The 21,023-nt window shown below is 44.5% G+C and overlaps 1 protein-coding gene across 1 annotated transcript in view; it reads left to right on the top strand.

Annotated features, from left to right (window-relative positions):
• Positions 1–14,908, top strand: part of LOC147731505 (uncharacterized) — an 87,239-nt gene extending 72,331 nt beyond the window's left edge. Inside the window, exons 26-27 of the mRNA XM_086956549.1 lie at positions 513–590; positions 14,014–14,908. Coding sequence (XP_086812675.1) covers positions 513–590; positions 14,014–14,210 — 275 coding nt within the window. The 3' untranslated portion in view covers positions 14,211–14,908. The remainder of the gene's footprint in view (positions 1–512; positions 591–14,013) is intronic.
• Positions 14,909–21,023: the final 6,115 nt, after the last annotated feature.

Below are 21,023 nucleotides of genomic sequence, written 5' to 3'. Positions count from 1 at the left end.
CCAAACGTCTAGGTTAATGACTTTGGGAATTCACAAAGGGCATTTACTAAGTGCTGTCTTTATGTCTGTACTGGGGCAGAGATCCACCTCGATTGTGGACATAAAGATAATACTCGTAAATGCTCTTTGGGAATTACCAAAGTCATAAACTTAGACGTTTGGTCTAAGTTTTTCGTTGTGAATCGGACCCAAAGTGTTTTGATTTAAAAGCACTATAATGGATTTATTAACTTATATGATTTAAAATATATAGGTAATGCTTGCACCTGACCTATCACACATTTGAGGGATTCTTTGGAGGCCTGTCAGGCCAATAAAACAGTCATTAATGGAGGAGTTGGGTGGTCTGTTCATCTCTAATGGGGACTGTAATTTGGGAAATACGCAGGATGCCAAAGGGAGAAAGAGCTTCTGTCATTGTACCAAAGTATCTGGGATATTTCTCGAGCGTTCAGGGTGCAACCATCTTTCATTTAATGCAGTTTAATTTCATGTTTTCTTTTTATTTGCAGGCAAAAGAGGCGAGAAAGGCGACAGAGGGAATCCTGGTCATGGGCACCAGGGTATGCCAGGACCACCTGGAATCCAGGGTAAGATAAGCAATAAACTCGGATGTACAATGCCCAAGAAGGGCAAATTTCAAAGATGGAAGGGACTGTATGGGATCGGTGGGCGGAGCACGGGGTTCGGCTATGATCCTATAATGGATATGACTCATTGGACAGATGGATAGGATCAATAACATTAAATATTCAGATATGATTGCTTATCCTTCCAGCAAATGCCCTGACGAGTGCTTAGCCACAGGCACTATGTAGTGTAAGGGCTTCTGCTTACATCGTTACAAACAGTAACTCAGGCATATATTTTTTAAATGTTAATTATATGGGAATTAATTAAGTCATACAGACAGACTTCCACAGATGTGGTTTCTACTCAGATCTCTATGACATGTTCTAGAAATATTTCAGAGCAACTGGAAAGTTTAACACAATAGCTCACGATTAACAAAACATATATGTGTTGAGTTGGCACTTTATTAGACTTGCCGAAACAGCCATGGAAGTGCAGAATTACATTTCACTATATAAAGCAAAGACACTAAACATAAATATTTAACAGATGCATCAGAAAGTATATCGACGTTAGGGAATTGAGGGGTATATTAGCAAGAACCTTGTTAAAATTATCGCCGTTTTAGCGACATGAAACTGCCGCTAAAACAGCGATAATGGGCTTGCTAATATGCGTTATAGAATTTCAGTAAGAGCCCAGGTTAGATGTCCTGCACATCTAACCTGGACTTCTATTGGAATTCTATAATGCGTATTAGCAAGCCCATTATCGCCGTTTTAGCGGCAGTTTCCTGGCCCTAAAATGGCAATAAATTTAAGGAGATCCTTGCTAATATGCCCCTGAGTTTCCAGTTCTATTCGACTGAAAACACTGACCAGAGCATTGGCAATAGCAGATGAAATCACTAGTTAAAAAAGATATTGTATGTAAAAATATTGTGATCGAAATGACCTACAAAAAGATTCCATTTATAATATTGACTACCACTGTCTGTATTGTAAAGGTAACCATATACGTGGAAGTGCAGATTTACCGTTCTTAACTCCACATCTACTTGCCTTGGCAATATAGTGGTAGTAGATACCAAGACTCCAAATTTTTTAGGTCAATATTTCGGTCACAAGACAATGACACCCCTACCGTAGCACTGATCATACAGAAATGCATTTTTCCTGATCTCTGCACACTGCTAAAAAGATTATTTGAAGGTTAAATCAGCAAGAAAGTGAGAAAGTCCGAGGCTAATAGGAAGAGGGCCATATTGCCAGCCCAGCACAACTAATATTGGATGGGATCCTTGGTGGCAATGCCAACTGCTGTAACCTGGATAAGAGGACTTACTGAAGGTCAAGCAGCCGAGGCTGCACTTTAAAAAAAAACTCAGGCAAGCAGAAGAGGAGAAATATGGAACAGGGACAAATTCTCCAAACTGTTGTTCTCAAAGGCATTTGAAACAGTTCTTCATCGTGCAAGTCAAACTATGTGAGAACGTGCATTATGGCATCTTAAGGCAACAACAAAAGCAACTTTATTTGGCTATTGCAAAAAACCATAAAAGCCAAGTAAGCAATATATATACAAGAAATCATGTCAATAAAACGTCTGCCACATCTAATACTACTTACATGAATAATAAAAAATGCTTATTTACTTAATATTTAATAAGGATTAAAAAGATGCATAAAACTGAATCCAGAATAAAAAGGAATACCAAGATCACATCCAGCCATAATAAGCCCTAAACTGTTAATCACAGCTAATAATTAAACGGGGTGCGCAGGATTAAAGAGAGTCCAACAAGTCAATGTAGAATTTTGAAAAAAGTCATTTTATTATCAGGTATTGTAGAAAAGTTTAAAAACAAAGATTCAACCAACGCGTTTCGTTCTCATTGAAAACTTTGTCAGGGCTTCTCAAGGTAATCACCCCTCTAATAGAACAAACACATGTAAAATTGGATGCGTTGTAACCAAATTCGCATAAACAGTTGATGTGAACCGGAACTCAAGGATCTAATGTATTCTTGATCCAATAGTGAATCAAACTGTCGTCAGGGTCCCCATCTCTAAGGAAAATAGTTCAGTGAGGTGGTCCAATCGGAAAACTATAATCAATCTTGGTTCAAGAGAGGTTCAAAATGTAGTCAGGGTTCCAATCTCAAAGAAAAAGAATCCAGTGAAAAGAGAGGGGTCCAATTGGTAAACTGCAATCAATCTGTATCCCTGTAATATGAAGGTAGATCTTTAATGTCGAACTTTCAAGAATCAGCTTTCAGTGAGTTCCATATGTCGATAGCAGCATGTGTAGATTCTAAAAGTATCTCTGAATGTTTGAATATGCTAACATACACCATAGTGCGAAATCCAGGCAGAGACTCTGGAAATAGAAAGGGAATTAACCCATGGCCTAAAGTAGGGCCTGCAGGTCCGCAACTCTAGCTCACAGCTAGATCAAAGCTTAACAGCGGACTTTAAAATGCTAAGAACATAAAATACAGTATTACCTGAGAGCATTAATAAAAAGGTGAAGGCACTGGCCTAAAGTATGCCTTTTTTAAGACAGGGATGATATAAGTCTTTCTCCGCAGCTCATAATAAGTGCAAAACATTAAAAAGTGGAGCATGTTCTGTGGAGACTGTTAGCTCTGGGGGTCTCTAGTTGGCAAAGGTGTTCACTCTTGTCCAAATAGGAACCCTTACTTCTAAGTCAGGATAAGGCGATTACGCTCCTTGATAACCTCTGCTCACCCCTTGGTAGCTTGGCACGAGCAGACAGGATTAGCCCAGAGGCAGTGTGTTAAGCATTTGTGAATATTCACAGCAATACAGTGAAAACACTACAGATGGACACAACACAGTTTTATAAAAATAAGTATTCTTTATATAGACTTAAACACAAGACCACAAATGACAACAATCTTCAGTACTACACTTAAGATTACTTAAAAGATGATTAAAGTTGCTTAGTTCAAGTTGATGGTAAATGCGGCAAAGTTCTCAACAGAGTACCTGGATGCGTAACACAAAGTAAACAACAGGTTCGCAAATGGGGAGATGCGTTACTTCCGTGATCCGGGGGAGATAATGCATCGTGCCTCAATGCTTGCGCAGAGTTTGGGATGCGTCGTGATCCTTACCGGTGAGGAGGTGATGCATATATTCTCGGCCTGCGGGCCCGTTGCGGTGCGCAAGATGGCACCTTGATGCGATGCGATGATCCGGTTGAGATGCAAAAAAAGATGGCGTCGTTGATGCAGCGATGCGATGGCGATGACGCCCTGGCAGCCTTGCGACGACTCTGTACTTTGGAGCCGTGACAGGCCCTTCAACATGCTTCTCAGGTGATGTGATGGTGACTCTCACGATGGCGTCACGCTTCTCCGGTGATGCGACAGCAGGCAACTTCGATGAACACACGCAAGTGTATGGAGTCAGAATTCCCAGCAAGGAAATTCAGGAGGGAGCTGGAGGTGAAGTCTTTTGTCTCTGAGACTTCAGCAGGAGGCAAGCACAGTTCAAGCCCTTGGAGAATATTCGTTAGATGAAAGTCCTTACAAAGTTCCTTCTCCTTTCCCTTGGTAATAAAGCAACCACTGCAGGCCAACCCAGCAAACAGCACACTGGCAGAGGGGCAGTACAACTCCTGCAGCTTCCTTGGTTCTTCTCCTAGGCAGAAAGGTTTCTTGTCCAGAAGTGATATAATTTCTTGGGATCAGGGCCCCAATATTTATACCCCAAAATCCTTTGTTCTCTGCAGGCAGAGAGGCCTCTGCCTAGTCCAAACCATTTCCTGAGCACTTTGTTTACATGACTCTCTTCTTCCTTTCACTGTGCAGGGCAGAGACATCAGCCACCCCACAGGAGGTGGAGCCAGCACAGGTGAGGGAAGATACAGCTCTGGAGCACTCTGCTGACATGATTCCTCCTCTCCTTTCACAGTGCATGGCAAAGACATCAGACAAGCCACAGGAGTTGGAGCCATCATTGTAGAGGGAAGGCCCAACCCTATTCAGGTCCGAGGTGCAACTCCTCCCTCCCATCTAGATGCAGATTTCTCTATTCTCCACGGGGCTGCCCCAGCCTGTCTCCGGGAATCCCCCAGCCCTGTCACTCACAAACCCAGAAAAGGAATACACAGCCCAGCAGAGGCAGGCCTGGATAGTTAGGCAAGAAAATACCTACTTTTTAAAAGTGGTATTTTCAAACACAGAATATTAAAACCAACTTTACTAAAAGCTGTATTTTATTATTCTGAGTTCAAGCATACTAAATTCAAATTTCTACCATGTTCCCTGGGTCAGTTAGGATTATAAGAATGTAATAATCTAACTGTTCATTCTGGCCTATGAGAACAGGTAGCCTTCAATAGTGAAAAACGAAAATGGCTGTAATTCACTATTAGGACATGCTACGCACATCAGAGCATGTCCTACATTATACTTACACTGCACCCTGCCCTTGGGCCTACCAGAGGGAAGGTTTAGGGACTGGCAAGTGGGTGCACATGCCAAGTCGACATGGCAGTACCAGACTGCACACAGGCCTTGCAATGGCAGGCCTGAGACACAGATTACAAGCCGCTTCTGTGGGTGGCACAACCAGTGCTGCAAGCCCTCCAGCAGCAGTTGATTTACAAGCCCTTGGCACACATGGTGCACTGTACTAGGGGCTGACAGATAAATCAAATAACCCAATCATGGAATAACCAATTAGTACATCAACTTAGCATACGGAGCACTTGCACTGTGGCACTGATTAGCAGTGGCACACTGCTAAAGCATAAAACCAGCAAAAACACATCAAAACAGAGGAGGCATTCCATAAAAATGGAAGGGAGATTCACACCAATGATGCCAGGTCTAACAGAGACATACTGTTGCAGCCACACAGTGACACGCTCTGACCCGTCCACTTGGGTGGGTGAGAAAAAGGTGAAAGAGGTCAAAACGGAACCTAGTCAGTACAAAGCGATCGCAAGAGCTTGATAGCCCTAAAAGATATGGTTCTCTGGATTGCATAGCTTTCAAGATGATAAATCTACTTACACTAGACTTCCTTAGCTCCAGGTTTTTCGCTTCTAGTGTCCGCTGTGTAAAAAAGACCTCCTTTACCCAACCCAAGTCCTTCATACTGGTTGATTCCTGGTTAAACATACATCTGCTCTTCCTAGGCTCGTAAAACACTCCTTGAATGGCATATGCAGACATCAAGTCCAAGTTCGAAGCATGATATTTTTGTTCAATGGAGATTTAGACAAATTTTTAAATATTTGTAAACTTTTCCCATTTTTTAAGATCGATGCTTGTATACTATGGTTGTAATTAGTGATTCTGCATGTGTGTGTCCATTTTACATTTGTGTGCACATGCCAAATAATGTCCATCACTGGCAAAATGTGAAAACTGAACGTTAATTTTGTTACAAGAAATTGATCATCCATTCCAGATTTTGTTAACTGGCTTTGAGACCTCTTGTATAGCCATTGCCAGACCCCACTTGGTGATCATAGCACCATAATTGATCAGCTAAACATAATTAAAGTGCTACATCTGCCTAAAGAGACAGAAGAGTCAGAAGTTCCTGACAGACTAAATACTGTGTGTTAATGGTAAGTCCTTGGTTGTACATCCGAGAGATGTTTGTGGGAATAGTTTCTTGAGGTAAAAGGTAGATTCTTGGATGGAAGAATTGCTAGAGTGTGCTGTGCCTCGGTTCAAGGCCATAGCTTCTTTCTTTGAGTCTGGAAGTTCTCAGTTGGAGTTCCTGATTTAGACTAGGGCAGATTTCATGATTCTGAGCCAGAAGGAAATAGCGCAGCACGATGCTGTAGAACATTTTGCAGCACCCCACTGTGCCATTTCCAAAATGCAGGGATGCACCGTATTTTCAAGAATACAATATCTACCTAGTGGCAACACAGACACCTATGCGCTATAGTACAAGGGTGCCTGAATTGCAGGGATGATTGTTTATGTGCAGGAAGGTGTCCCAATCAAAAAATGGTGATTTGCTACTTCTATGTGTGCTGCTGCAGCACATGTAGAAGTAGCAAATCGCCATTGTTTAACCCGTTCTATGCTCATGACGGAGCCGCTCCGTCATGAGCCTCGGTTGAGCTGTGCTCCTGATGGAGCGGTTCCGTCATGGCCCGCTCGGCTCGCCTGCGTGGCGCGAATTTCGCACCTGAGCTGAGCGTTCCATTGAGTGGGCGTGTTCGTGACGGAACCGCTCCGTCACGAGCACAGCTCAACCGCGGCGGTCGTGACGGAGCCGCTCCGTCACGAGCATGCGAGCGCCGCTCGACCCCCCGCCCCCTTAGCGCTGCAGTGGAATTCCCGCCGCAGCGAAGGGGTTAATGATTGTTTTTGTGCAAGAAGGGACAACTTAATGCACAAAAGCAAATATGAATGGTGTATTGCTCATTCTATGTGTGCAGCAAACATACAAAAAGCAAAACTTAGGTCAAATAAATGTATTTCTCACTACGCCAATCTACACCTGCTTTTGCAGTTTTTGGCACTGCCACAGATTTGCAGATCCTTGTAAATCTGGGGCACCGCCAAAAAGCAATGGGTGTTGTTCTGGAACTTTCACATCAACACCCATTGCATGCCCCTTTCGCGCACATACCTACGTGAAATGATACCATATTTACAAAGCAGCATTAAGCCACAAAAAGTGGCTTAACGCCACTTTGTAAATGTCGAGCAGGACATTGTGCTACCGAATCGTCAGTAAGAGTGATGTTCCGGTGGTGCAATCCCCTTGTACATATTATGCCCCCAAGTTCATAGCTTGAGAGTTCTCTCTGAGCTGAGGTTTGTTGTTTGTTTTTGACATTGAGAGCTTTCTATGCAGCTGCCATGTTAGCTGAAAGGTAGTTCCTTTTTATGCTTGTGAGTCCATTAGAGCAGCTGCTCCTCTAGTTCAAGGATACCTTTTCAATTTACAGATCGAGAGTTTTCAATTGGAGCATCCATTGCTTAATTTGTAAATGAACAAGTATGGGGACACCAATGTTTTTCTCAGAAACCCACCACCGGTGCTGCAGAATGTAGGGGTTGCCGAAAACTAAGGCTGTCTAGTATTAAATCACGTCAGGACTCTATCCACTAATATACATTCCTTGCTCTTTACCTCACTCTTACACGTGGTTTTCATCCCTGCTTTGTGTCTTTGTGACTGTTATTCTGCCTTTCTCTTATTTAATTAAATTAAATTAAATTAAATTTCAAAGCTTTATTCGATTATTAAAAACAATCACAAAAGAATACAATATACAAAACACAGGCTACAACATTTCAGTGGGGAAAACAGCTCATCAAGATAGAATTTAAAAAGATTAAAACATCAGGGTTTTCCTATGTGAAACAGCTTTAAGTAAAAAGGTAGCAGTAAAAAAACAGATATCTATGGTGTCAAGTGCAAATAACAGTTTCAGTGCTTGGGCTGTAGTATACACACAATATTTCTTAAAAATGGGTCTGAGATAATAACGACGAAGGTGCATATAGAGAGGGCAAATAAGCATAAAGTGCAAAGTGCTTTGCCTAGATAGGCCATCACAGGGGCAGGGAGATTGGCTACGAATTTTCATCACTGGAAAAGCCACTAGATTATGTACAATACCAAGTCTCAACCTCGTGAGAACAAACTGGTGCGATTGCTTGGTAATAGTTTTAAGGTACATAGGCATGCCCCTGTCTTCCAGCATATTAGAATAATAAAATACATGAGTTGACATGAGGCTGCATTTACCCCTGAGTAGATTAGATTTAGTCCCAATATAAACATTTTTGAGTTCTTTTTTTGGTATGATAACAGCACTAAGGGGGTCATTAACAATGTCCAGGTTAAAGATTTCACTAAAGGAAGATGAAACGTAATTTAACCAGGGAATCTTGTGAGCGTTATCCAAATTGAGACAATCTAGAATAATCCGCCTGGTGAAATCAGTCTCGTCTTTAACCCATATTGACCTCCAGACCATTAAAGGTCTCATTCCCATTAGGTCTGTAAGATGGTTCATACCCACCTCGCTATGGCACAGTTCATCGGATGCCGAGGAGGGTAAACAAAGGAGTCTTTTAAGGAACCAATTCTCAGTGACATGTAGATCCCTGTGCTAACAATGCCAGAACCATATAGAGCAATAGATACACATCTATGCCTATAGATGTTTAACATGTCTGGTATACGGTGACTACCAAGCTTAGATGCAAAGCGAAAGACTCCGGAGGAGCTTTTGCCCATCCTAGCGTTCACGTTTGAAATCTCAGATGCCCAAGTCCCTCTGTTATTAAATGTTACACCAAGGTAACAAAATCTGTCCACCACCTCGATTTTATGATCATTAAAATGAAACGGCTTGGAAAGTTTCATCCGTTTACCACAGGCCATAATGTAAGTCTTGGAGTTGTTAATTTTCAGTTTTCTCCCCTTGATGAAGTCATAAAAATAATTCATTAATTTTTGGAGCCCATTAGGGGTGCGCGAAAGTAAAACCGTGTTGTCGGCATAAAGCAGGACTGGCACAGGGAAGCCACCAACCTGCTGGGAGTCAGCCTGTACCCTCTTCAGTTCAGACTCCATAGAATTTATAAAAAGGGAAAAAAGCAAGGGGGCCAGCACACAGCCTTGTCTTATGCCTGAGCTAACCCTAATTTTTCCAGTGCATTCACCTGCCTCGCTCTTATTTAGTTTCCTCGTTATCTCTCTTCTGTTCTTGTTGAAGTCAGAAGATGAAAAATGTGTCCCCGGTACCCAAAAATGAGTGTTGGTGGGCCCCACCTGCAATCACTGGCTCAAATTAAGCATTGGGAGTCTCCCCTTCACCACACATTTAGAGGTCATTATTTTGAGCTTTGGAGACCTGAATGGGAGCTGCTCCTTATGTACAAGAAAGAGTTCTTGTTTAGAGCATGCAGTCTCTCTACAGGCACTGCTCCTTAATTTAAGAGCTTATGTTTTTCAGATTGAGAACTCCCTGCCACATCTGCTCCTCGTACTTTCTTAAGTGAGCTTCTTCTTTAGTTGGAGGGTATACTTCTTGGTTATGACTTTTGAAAGTTTTAAGACTACTTTTAGGAGGTTTAGTTTTGAGCTGAGTTTTATTATTTCGTGGAGATTCACCTATAACTCTAGGAAATAATTATTTGCTTTGTTCTCAGTTGAAGGTGCTACTTTAGATCAACTGCCTTACTACTATGTTGACACCATTGCGGAAAGCAACCGCCCGACCTTAGGTCGGTGATTCCGACCACACTATTGTGATGCGACAGCCCATAGGATGGTTTCAAACATCCATTTCACAATGGAAGCTTCTTCGGTGGGCGGAAAAGCCCAGCAGCACAAGCTTCTATTGAAAAATGTATGTTTTGGAACATCCCTGCACCATGTGGCAGGCCCAAATGTGGAGGGCCAGGGGGCAAGGGGGCCCAATGTCGCTTTACGACAGCCTTTCCATGTTGGAAAGGCCGACAAGGAATGGTTGTTCGTAACCAACATCATAATCCCAATGGCAAAGCCACCATCATTAAGGGATTATGCAGACTTTCCAATGAACCCATGGGCTCCTTGAGCCTAGCGGAACCACGTCAGAATCCCCCCGCAGGTTTTAACTCCGACCGCCGTCATCCTAATACGGCAGTTGGACTTTAAACCTACATGTTGGGTGGAATGCCTCCAACCAACATCCTAATTAGGCCCTATGTGTAGAGCTCATTCTTTGACGTCCAAGGGTTCAGTAAGCCAGCTGCTTGTTTGATCCAATGGTACGGTACATGGTTTAAAGACTTGACGTTTTAGGGAACTTACCCATAAGCAATGGAAGCACCTATGATTTGAGATTTGAACCCTATAACATGCTGATATACGAGCAATATTTTTCTCTAGTTTTCCCAGATTAAATTGATCAAAGTGAAATTCTCTTTGTGGGTCTAGAGCGGTTTGGGTATTTTAAACTGCGAAGTTTTGTTGGCAACATTTTGAAAAAAGTTATGAAAAGTTCTAGATATTACTCTATTAGAGTGAAACATGATTTGCTGATTTTTTTTGCGTGCCTTTTTTTGTGCAAGGGCATACCTTGTGTTTAAAAGTCACACACAATACCTACCTAAAGTGCAAATACACATACTCTTTTCTGCTCACTGCTCACTGCTTGATTGCCAGGCCTAGGCATGGTCGTGTGATTTCTTAGCTGATACCTCATTGGGTGTAGTATATGTATTGTGGTTTGTTTTTGTATGATTATGACTGCTTAATGGAGTTTGCAAAGAAACTATATTGTTGTAGGTTGTGAGTGTTTGTGCCTATTGAAAAAAAAGGTCATTTCCATTTGCATTGCTTTTGCTCCATGCATCGTGGTGCAAGAGCGCCGCAAACCTTAAAACAGATTTTTGAAGCTACGCAAAGTTTTGCCACAAATCTGGAGTAACATAACGCAGGGCAAATTTCTGCGTTACGTTACTCTGCCCTGGGAAGACATTCCATGAGCATTGCGTGGGTGTTCGCACGCAACTCTCTAGGGTTTTAACGCATTCCCAGATTTACAAGAACTTGCAAACCTAAGAATGTGCCAAAAATCTTAAACTGTCCAAGGTATGGCATATTGGGAAGAAATATCTATTTCTCATCGTTTCTTCCTCTTTCTATGTGTGCTGAATTCTTCAGTGCACATGGAAAGAGGAAAATGACTCCCAAGATTGTTTTTGTGCAGGAAGGTACCCTTTCCTGCAAAAAACAAAATCCTGCATGAAGTGCAGTCACCCTTGCACCATGGTGCAAGGGTCCCTGAGTTGGCACCAGGCAGCAAAAAGGATGCCAGCATAAGGGAAAGGACAGGAAATCATCGTATTGCGTTAAATACGGCACATTTCTGGCCTTTCCCTGTTACGCAGCGCAGCAAGGTGACCTGCTGCGCTGCACTGTGTGACTTCCCCATAAATAGGCCGCTAAACTAATAGGATCTTTTGTGCACTTATGGTTTCGGCAGGAAGCATTATATAATTGTAAAGAAGACTGTGGTTTCCAACAAAAGTCACAACGTTTATAGTGTAAGAGATATGACAGATTGGAAGACGAAGTAGTCTGTGGCGTTGTAGTAGGCAGAGGAATGGGTAAACAAGAGGACAAGGGCGCTCCTTATCCACCGTGACGTTTCTATACACCTTCCAACAAGCCTGCCCACAGCCAAGAAACGCAGGATACCATTCCATATATACACTGTCCATGACGGTGAAACTGGCATTTTAAAGCAGAGACAGCCCATGTAGGCCCAGGTCCTTGGAAGATTTTCAGAATATCCAAATCAGGTGCATTTACATACAATAATTAGAAATGAAACTCATTGATAAAATCATTATTCATCCTCAGAATGTTTTCTTGTCTGGTAGCTGTGCTAACCACATATGCAGGGGGAGTGCTGTGCACCTGAAGGAAAATGCAACTTCAGTGCATAACAGTGGCGTTTCCATGTTTCAATGTGTGCACTAGGCAGGCTGGTCTCTGGTTAATGGGATGTAGGGAGCGATGATACCTGTTGCGTGGATGGATGTTTATGGTGGCAGAGACCTGGCATATGACACACAGTTAAGATTCCTATTACTCTGGTACATTAAACTGAAAACCAGGCCCATTTCCTTCAGCCTCACCATGCAATAATTATAATGCTTGTTCGAAAATGTTAGGGGGATATGACACATTTAAAATTGAATGCTTTAAATGTAATCATAAGGTGCTTAAGTGTAACAAAAGTGTATTTAACAGTAGAGATTGCCTGAGTCATTAAAGAGAAACAGATGTGGAATATATTGAAGCCCTTTTTATGAGTTGCAAGGTACTTGTGAGGCGCAAACTCCTAACGTAAGCTTAACATCACAGTGTGGTAACATCCAACCAGTACTGTTCAATTCTGAGGTAATCCCTAAAAGAGGGGCATAACTGTGTGAACCTGATTGTAAGAGGTGGCATTCCACACAGTGGGCCTCATTTATAAACAAATGACATAGCTTGGCGCTGCAAGCCATTTTCCTGTGCCAAGCTGCGTCATTTTAAAAGCACAAGGTTATGTCATATTAACAACAATACAACGCATCTTTTGCTTTCCCCTGTGCTGGCGCAATATTGGCAGCCATGAGTCAGTGCAGGCACCCTTGCATCATATTGCAAGAGTGCCTGTGCTCGGGGGGTGATTGTATTTGTGCAGAAAGGAACTACTTCCTGCACAAAAACAATAATTGATGACATTTTCCTCTTTCAAAGTTTGCTGCAGATTGCAGCATGCATAGAAAGAAGAAAATTAGGTGAAATAAAATTATTTTTCCTCGTTGTGCCACTCCTATGCCTCCCCTGGGGAGATGAAGGGTTTTGACCACTTCCAGCTTAACGAAAAGTTCTGAATCTGGGAATGTGTTAGGTTCCATGAATGTTGTGTGGGAACACCCTCAGCCACATCCATAGAACATCCTTTTCACGCAGAGTAATGTGAGCTTGGACACAAATGCCCCTCACGAGTAGAGTCAGCAGTGTAGAGAGGGTAGGGGAGGGAACAGGAAATAAGCCCCCTCATGGGAAGGATTACATGCTCCCCTTTGCTCTACAAAAAGGTTAGGGGAGTATGGAGACAGAGGCTTGGTTTCTGTTACAGCCAAATTATCAAGTGATTTTACTGGCTGATTTTTCTGGCAGGGAAAGTTAGACTCAATGGGGCAGATTTACAAGGTCTGGCACATCTCTGCAAATCAGCAGGGATGCGCCAGAACACTTGCAACACGCAAAACCACCCGTGCGCCACCACTGATGCGCCACATTTACAAAGCGGCGTGCTGTGGTGCAGGGACGGGCAGATGAATGTCACATCCCCCGGCGTAAAGGCGGTGCATTGCTGGAGTCGCGTCACAGGCACAACGCGGTTCCAGCAAGGCTCGGAGGCGCCCTATACCTAACATGCTGCGTCACTCCTTACGCATGCTTCAAGCAGGCGCAGGGTTTTGATGCAGCATGGCTGTAAAAGTGACTCAGTGAAATCTTGTAGATTTCACTGCGCCACTTTTAAGAGGCGTACCTGCGAGGAAATGCCCACCCTGCGTCGGAACGCCCACATGAAACCTGACACAGGTTTCATGTGGCGTAGGACTTTACAATATGATGCATCTCCCTAGATGCATCACGTTGTGAATATGGCGCAACATGGCGCATGATTTACGCCACCGCTGCGTCACAGAAATGACGCAACAGTGGCGTAAATGTGTCGCAAGGGGCTTGTAAATCTGCCCCTGTGTTCCCATACCCAGTAAATCTGGGTGAAAGAACACCAGGCCAGCCATAATAGGCTGGAGAGGGATTGTACACGTGACTCAAGCGTTATGCCAATCTCTAGAACAGTGAGAGTGACTAAAAACATCAATTTTAACATCTCCCACTCTTGCTTCCTCGCCAGGTCTTCCAGGCGTCCCTGGCTACAGCACAGATGGCAAGGATGGAGAGCGCGGCCCACCGGGTGCGCCCGGCGAGAACGGACGTGCAGGGTCCCCAGGACCCGCAGGCCTGCCTGGATTCTGCGAAGCAGCCGCTTGCCTCGGCGCCTCAGCATATGCTCCTGCATCCCTCACAGAAGCTGGAGCTATCAAAGGATGAGCAGACTGACCTCACCCTCTCACCAGCAGGGGGCCTATTTAATAAACATACAAAGTGCAATTTTTACACATTTCTGAAACAAAATGTAGGGGAAGAAGTGATCCCCTCCCCCCACAAAATAAACTTTGAGGAATCTGGGAAACCGATGAGTGTGGAACGATTTTTCTCGCCTGTTTTGTATTGTATACATGCCTCCGATTGTTCTTCTGCTGGAGCAGTGGCACCAAGATAGAGCCCCAAATGAACGCCCAGGTCTCTGAAGCTCAAGGAGAGTGAAGGAAGAATGTGCTTGTAGAGGTGGCCACTCCAGGATTCCACATGCCGTAACACATTGTATGGTCAAGACTTGCCACACTTTCCCACCATCTAAGACAAGACATACATTGTGGAGGAGTTGTTGTTTGCTCAATACCTCATAACCGTGTCTCACTTCCTCACCACTTGTAAAAAAAACTAGTTATTAATAATTCTAATAATAAAATGCATCAGCTAAATAATCTTCATTGTTTTTACGTTTTTCACGTTTGTTGTCTACAATAAATGCAAGTTTTTTGTAGTTTTAAATAGACACCAGCAGCCTGAAGAAGGGTCCTGTTCCACCACTGCCGCCGCCAGTCCCCAGTTTTGTAAATCTCTGTATTTTGTAAATTATGGTTTTATAAATATGAAAATAAAAACAAACAAACGTGTCCTATGGAGAGTGTCGAATGGTGTCAGCTTTTGCGATTGCGGACATCAGCTGTTTACAAGAGTGTGACTTGTTTGTTGCAAAAGTGTGTGGTAGAGGCCATTGAATGGACAAATTTGCTAATGCCTCCCTCCATCCACAAGGGAGTAGAGTGACAGGATGAGAAGGATGCCTGCTATTGACCAAGCCAGACTTCCTAGACTACCATATATCCTGTGCCTCCAGGAGGTTGGATGACTTCTTGGGTCTAAGGAATAGATTGCCATTATTGTGGGTGGCCAGAGCGAGACCTGAGTCCACTGGAAGGGGATGAATCTTTCATTCCTCACTGAATGTATAGAGGAGCGACCTTAACAAACTCCTAGTCCTGATCCTATCTGTGTGTGTTGTGGTGGATGGCCCAAAAAAAAAATAGCAACTGCCAGTCAAGTCATGGTTGCGGGCGCTAGGGGCTGACCCCAGATGCCTTCCCACTTTTAGGCAAACTTCCAGATGGACTAGGGGATTTTTACCAGGCAGAGTTAATTCTGGAGATGTATCACATAGTTTAAAAGTACCAGTCCCCTAAGAGGCTTCCTTCTCTTCAGTCTCTCCCTTGTGACATCTGCCCATCCTTCTGACATAGTTAGAGTGAGATTCCAGTGCCTTCCCTCTTGGATAGGAAGGGTGTGGTGATAACGTTTGCTTGCCTGAGAGGATAATCTGATGTCACCAGCCCTTACTCAACTTAGAATTTGCCTGCACCTCCTGAAAGGTCCTATGGTGGCAAAACCAATACCTCTCATAGTAGGCCCTTCTAATATAGCTCATATTAATGTCTCCTCCAACAATGTCCTCGAGGACTTTGCACCATACCCCAGATAGAAACACCTCCAAACACATGTTAGTGAAACACATGCCATGCTACTCTGTAGCACTCTTTAGGCCTCCAATTTTACTCGTCTCACCAGTAGGGTCACCTCATACGGTTGTCAAAACTTACAACACCTAATCGCTGCCAAGTGTCTATCTCTCTTTACTCTGAACTCACCATTTGCAACTTTTCCTCTTTATCTCTGCTCCTTTTCTGCCACATGAAGGCTTCTCTTCACCCTGGTTCCTGCGGCACTGACATCTCTTATGCATCTCTCTTCCTGCATCTCTCCCTTCTCTGTCACCCACCATGGCTCATCCCTCCCTGAATCACCAGGTAGCGTTTCCTTAATCCATCAAATCAGCTGTAACTTTCCATGCCCCTACTTGCCTCAGTCCTGCACCTCTTCCTCTTAAATCTTTGCTCGAAGCTCCCCTTTCTTTATTAGACCTCTTCTCCTACAACAGGTTGTCCTTCCTCTCACTTCTCCTGATCACCGTCCTATCCCTGACCAGTTCTGCTCAACATCCCTTCTCCCGGTCAACTCTCCACAGCTCCACATAATTCCTCTCTTTTACAGCCTGTTTTGGTCACCTCTCCTCCTCCAGCTCTCCCTTCACCTCTACTTATGCACCACATCCTTCTTTCTGTCACTCCCTCTGCATTCCCCCTCACCTATTCTCCTGTAGCGGTTCCTTCTCCAAGTGACTTCTTTTCCTGCAACTCTGCTTCTCTACTCACCATCTCTAGGTCTCCCTTCCCACAGTGCCTTTCTTCTCCATGGTTCACCCTAGCCTCTTCTCCCCATGCACCTCTTCACCTGTCCCTTCCCCTGCAGCTATCCCCACTTCTCTTCCTGTAGCTTTCAACATACCCTAAACTCGACACCCCCAACTTAACTCCCTCTCTCCCAACTCTCTATCTCATTGGCGGCTCCTCCACTTTGGGGGAGGAGCGTCGCCGCACTGCTTCACTGCAGTGCCAACTTTAGAAACATAAAATGATAATAACTGTTCCCCAGAAGAGCGCAGGATTGTCTGTACCCCATAAAACATACAATTTTAGCATCTGGAGTGCTTCCTAGAAAATGTATTCAACTCCATTTTGTGTCTTTAATGGTAGTTTGACCCATCTTTAGGAGTGACCCTAAAGCCATTGCATTATGAAAGTGTGGTCCTTGCTCCCACCCAATGCTCTCCCTCTCATCTCTCCACCTGCAACTTCTTTCTTCCTGCTCTCTCCCACCTGCTGCTCTGTGCCTCTTTCCCATCATCTCTACAGTTCTTCTTCACCTGTCTAAATGCAAACCTGTTTCTCCTTGTTCTTTCTCCTCTGTTGATGTCCAGTGGTGTAACAATAGTCACCGCAGCTCCTGCAGCGTGTGTGTGTGTGTGTGGGGGGGGGGGGGGGGGAGGGGGGGCAGCGAGTTTAAGGGGGCCCTATCTGGCACTGTGGATGGACGACGGGCCCCTGGCTTGAGACATGGTCTGGGGCGGGGCCCTCTCCATGTATTTTGCTAGGGGGGCCCTCAAGTTTTTTTATGCCACTGTGGATGTCCCTGCTCCAATCCAACTACAGTAGGTTCTCGTCTTCCATATAGTTTATCTTCACCCCTCCACATCCAGTATTTAACTCTCTTCTCATCTCCCCCAAATGCTCCCCCTCTTTTGTTCCGAATGCAGCTCATGGCCACCTTTTTTATTCATTCCCTTGTTGCTCTCCTTTCAACTCTCCACCTTTACTTTAATTTCTCCCATGTCATATCTCCCCATGATGCTCTCCATTCCTCTCCCCACATACAGCCAGGGTCAGACTGAGACAGAAAATATTCTCTGGCTCCACAATAAGCAGCCCCCATAAGCAGATCAGATGGCTGAAAAGTGACCCACAAATCGAGCAGAGCCATGCAATATAGGATTTTAAAAGGTATTTGAGACTGCATGCATTTGTGCTTCCCACGTGCAATGTTTGTGTTCCTATCAGGGAATTCAACAGTAACAAGCATTGCAATGCCAATTGGTCTGGCTTTAAAGGGATGTTGTATAGCAATGTGAAGCATTACAAGTAAATAGCATGGGAATGGATATATATTTGTGTGGAAGCAAAGAACTGTACACTAATGTTGGTGACAGTTGTACTGATAAGCCTGACCTAAAAATCCTTTTGGGAAAATGACTGTCCCCGCCCCCTCATCTGTGCTGCTGCCCGTGAAAAATAACAAAAATGATCTAGTTATCTAAGACACTTTACTGGCATTACAATGACACGTGTGTGCTCCTGAAAGTCCAAGATTATGCAGCTGGATAGATAAACTGTTCACAGCTGCATGGAGAGTAGGCACTTTTTTTATATAAACTCTCCACTTCTGCCCACTCAAGATATGTTCTCCTGGCTTCCAACATGTTACCAAAGTCCCCCTCTAGTAGTGCTCACATAATTATCTGGCAACAGCCGTTCCCGTCAAGCCAGACCATAAACCCCGGCCCATCAGACCAAAAACCATTCCAACTAACGGCCAAAAAAACAGCCCACACGCTGTCCTGTCAGTTTAGGCCTCTGTGAGCCCCACTGACAGCTGATTAATGTGCTGTGGGAAGGGGATTAGGGCAAAGAATAGACACTGCACTTTGCCACACGTTGATTTGTCCAATTTCTTTTTGCAGTAAAGCAGCGACTGTTTGAAGCAATATGAACAGGCCCGGACTGGCCATTGCGGGCACCGGGCAATCCCCTGGAGCGCCGCAAGGGTGTGGGCCGGTTTTGGGCCTCTGGGGGCCGCGGCCCTGTAACAAAATCAGCCGAAAACCGGCCCTGGCAAAGAGCGCGATCGCACCCCCAACCCCCCGGGGGTGTGAGTGGCCGGCAGAACACTTTGCCAGGGCCGGTTTTGGTTCCCAGTCCGGCCCTGAATATGAAGCAATATTGAGCCTGCATGTAACACATATATATCAGTGGCCCCATGTGTGCACTCCATTGCCTTCTGTCCATACCAGTTTGCTCTACATGCCAGTCCGACCCCGCCTGCTGCTCCCTCCTCTCTCTTCACCTCTCACAGCATAACTGTCTCCCTCTCCTCCTCACTCCTGAAGCGGGTGTCCCTTCACTTGTAACTCTCGCCCCCCTTTCCCTCCCCCTTTCCTCCTGCAGCTGCTGCTTCACTTCTCCAGGTGCACCATAAATTCCCACCACGCCTCCCTTCAGCCCTCCTCCTTCCTCTCACATCCTTCCCTGAAGCTCTTCCTTACATTTGAGTCCTATGTAGTCTTGGGAATCTCAGCCTTAGAGCAGACTCTGGATGGTTGAACCAAGGGGGACAGTGTTTGTGGATCAGCTGTAACAGCCCACCTTCCTTCCTTGGGGCTACAATGGTGAAGCAAGGGTACCATTGGCCCTCATGCAAGTAAGGGAAATGGAGCCGCCCCCCACACATAGATTCAGTGGTGTAACTGAACTTGAGGGGGCCCCCCTGCAAAGTACATGGGAGGCCACCCCACGCTCCGGACCCCGGCAGGGGCTTCTAGGCCTCGGGCCCTCCCCCAGAGCACAGTGCTGGAGGGGGCCCACTGGAGATCAGGGCCCTCCCGCACCACGAGGGCTGTGTGGGCTATTGCTACACCCCTGCATAGATTGGGTAGTAAAAGAGAGCAATAGCAGGAGTCCAATAGGCCTCTGTACCTTTTGCATTAATAACAGCTCTATCCATGCCTATGAACTCTCAGATTTTGAAGCCGGCACTACAGGCAAAACACACACCATTACCTCCTTTCAGTGCTTGGTTTGTAAAATAAAGAGTACCCGTGCCCAAAAGCTCTGCTCAGAAGCCCTCGGCCTGTGGTATTGGACGTGGGCTTGTCGAATACCAAGGCTGCGTAGTCCTTAATCCAACTCATGTTTCTCTAATCCACCACCAGACACTCCCTGCCCCCTTAACTCTTGTTCATTCCTGCTTTCTCCCTGCCCCTTTATTTAACTCTCGTTCATTCCTGCTTTCTCCCTTTGTGACAGGTTTCCCTCTTTCTCTTATTCCTTCCTTTCGCTTTGTGTGTTTTCCCATCATTTGCTTTTGGGAAAAGTCTGATGAGGAGAAATAAGTGCAGGTCCACACAAATGAGCGCCGGTGGTCCCCACCAGCAAACACCGCCTCAAATTGAGCACTGCTAACTCTTCAACGCCGGTGTAGCCAACCGCCTTGTCTACCTGTTACTTGTTCTAGCCTTGTATATACTTTGGTTCACGAACTAGACAAGCTATTGTTTATGAGTGTGGGAGCACGATTTTAGCCTCCTACCGTATGTGGATTTTAACCCAGCTTTTCTGTAAAATCTATGTTGCAGGGTAAGTTTCACAAGGCAAATTGTTTATTTTAAAACATGGTTATCTTATCATTGAATAACAACTGAATGCAGCTATTTCTAAGGTATACATAGCGGCAGCTGTATATCAGACTGCGTGTATGTCTATCAAATCTATATTTTGAAATATGTTAATGCACAATCCTTTTATTTTAAGTACAAATAATTTAAAGGCAGTGAGGCATATTACCAACAACTAGCGATAATTATCGCTATGTTGGCTTAGCGGCAATGTTTTTAACGCTAAGCTGTGGCGATTTTTATCGTTTAGGAACCTTGCTATTATCAAGGTTTATCTCCTAAGCGATAAAAATCGGCCAAAATGCATGAATATCGCTGAAAAGTCAGCGATATTCATGCATTACCGAGCTAATGCTCTTAGCCATGTTATCCAACTAGCATTGGATAACATGGCTAAGAACTGCTCAGGGGCAGGTGTTACCTTTTGGAGATATTCGCGCTTAGCGCGAATATCTCCAAAACTTGGTAATAGGAGATAGCGATGTTAGCGACTGTTTCCAGTCGTTAACATCTTGGCACGCCCACTTTGCATGTCATTAGTGATAAATTTCACTGACATGCAAAGCGGGGCCCAAGATAGTCGCTATCTCCTACTAGCTGTCGCTAACTGGTGTTAGCGACACTAGGTAATAGGGAGATAATTTTATCTCTGCTTTCTTGGCTTTTAAAGCCAAAAAAGTGGAGATAAACCCCCTTGGAAATATGCCCCAGTATTCTTTCACTTACTGAGGTGCAAAAGTAAGGACACTAAAGGGGATGGAAATATTCTCAAAAGCCAACTTCTTTTTTAAAGGGACAATTTCCACATATGGGTAAAAAACAAGCACAAGGGATCTGTCTGCGAATAGATTCCTGTCCCTCGAAAACTTATGCGCCAGTACTCTACAATAGAAGTAAGC

The sequence above is a fragment of the Lissotriton vulgaris genome, chromosome 2_1 (genome assembly GCF_964263255.1).
Source record: "Lissotriton vulgaris chromosome 2_1, aLisVul1.2, whole genome shotgun sequence".
NCBI lineage: Eukaryota > Metazoa > Chordata > Amphibia > Caudata > Salamandridae > Lissotriton > Lissotriton vulgaris.
This window is presented reverse-complemented; position numbering and strand designations above follow the sequence as displayed.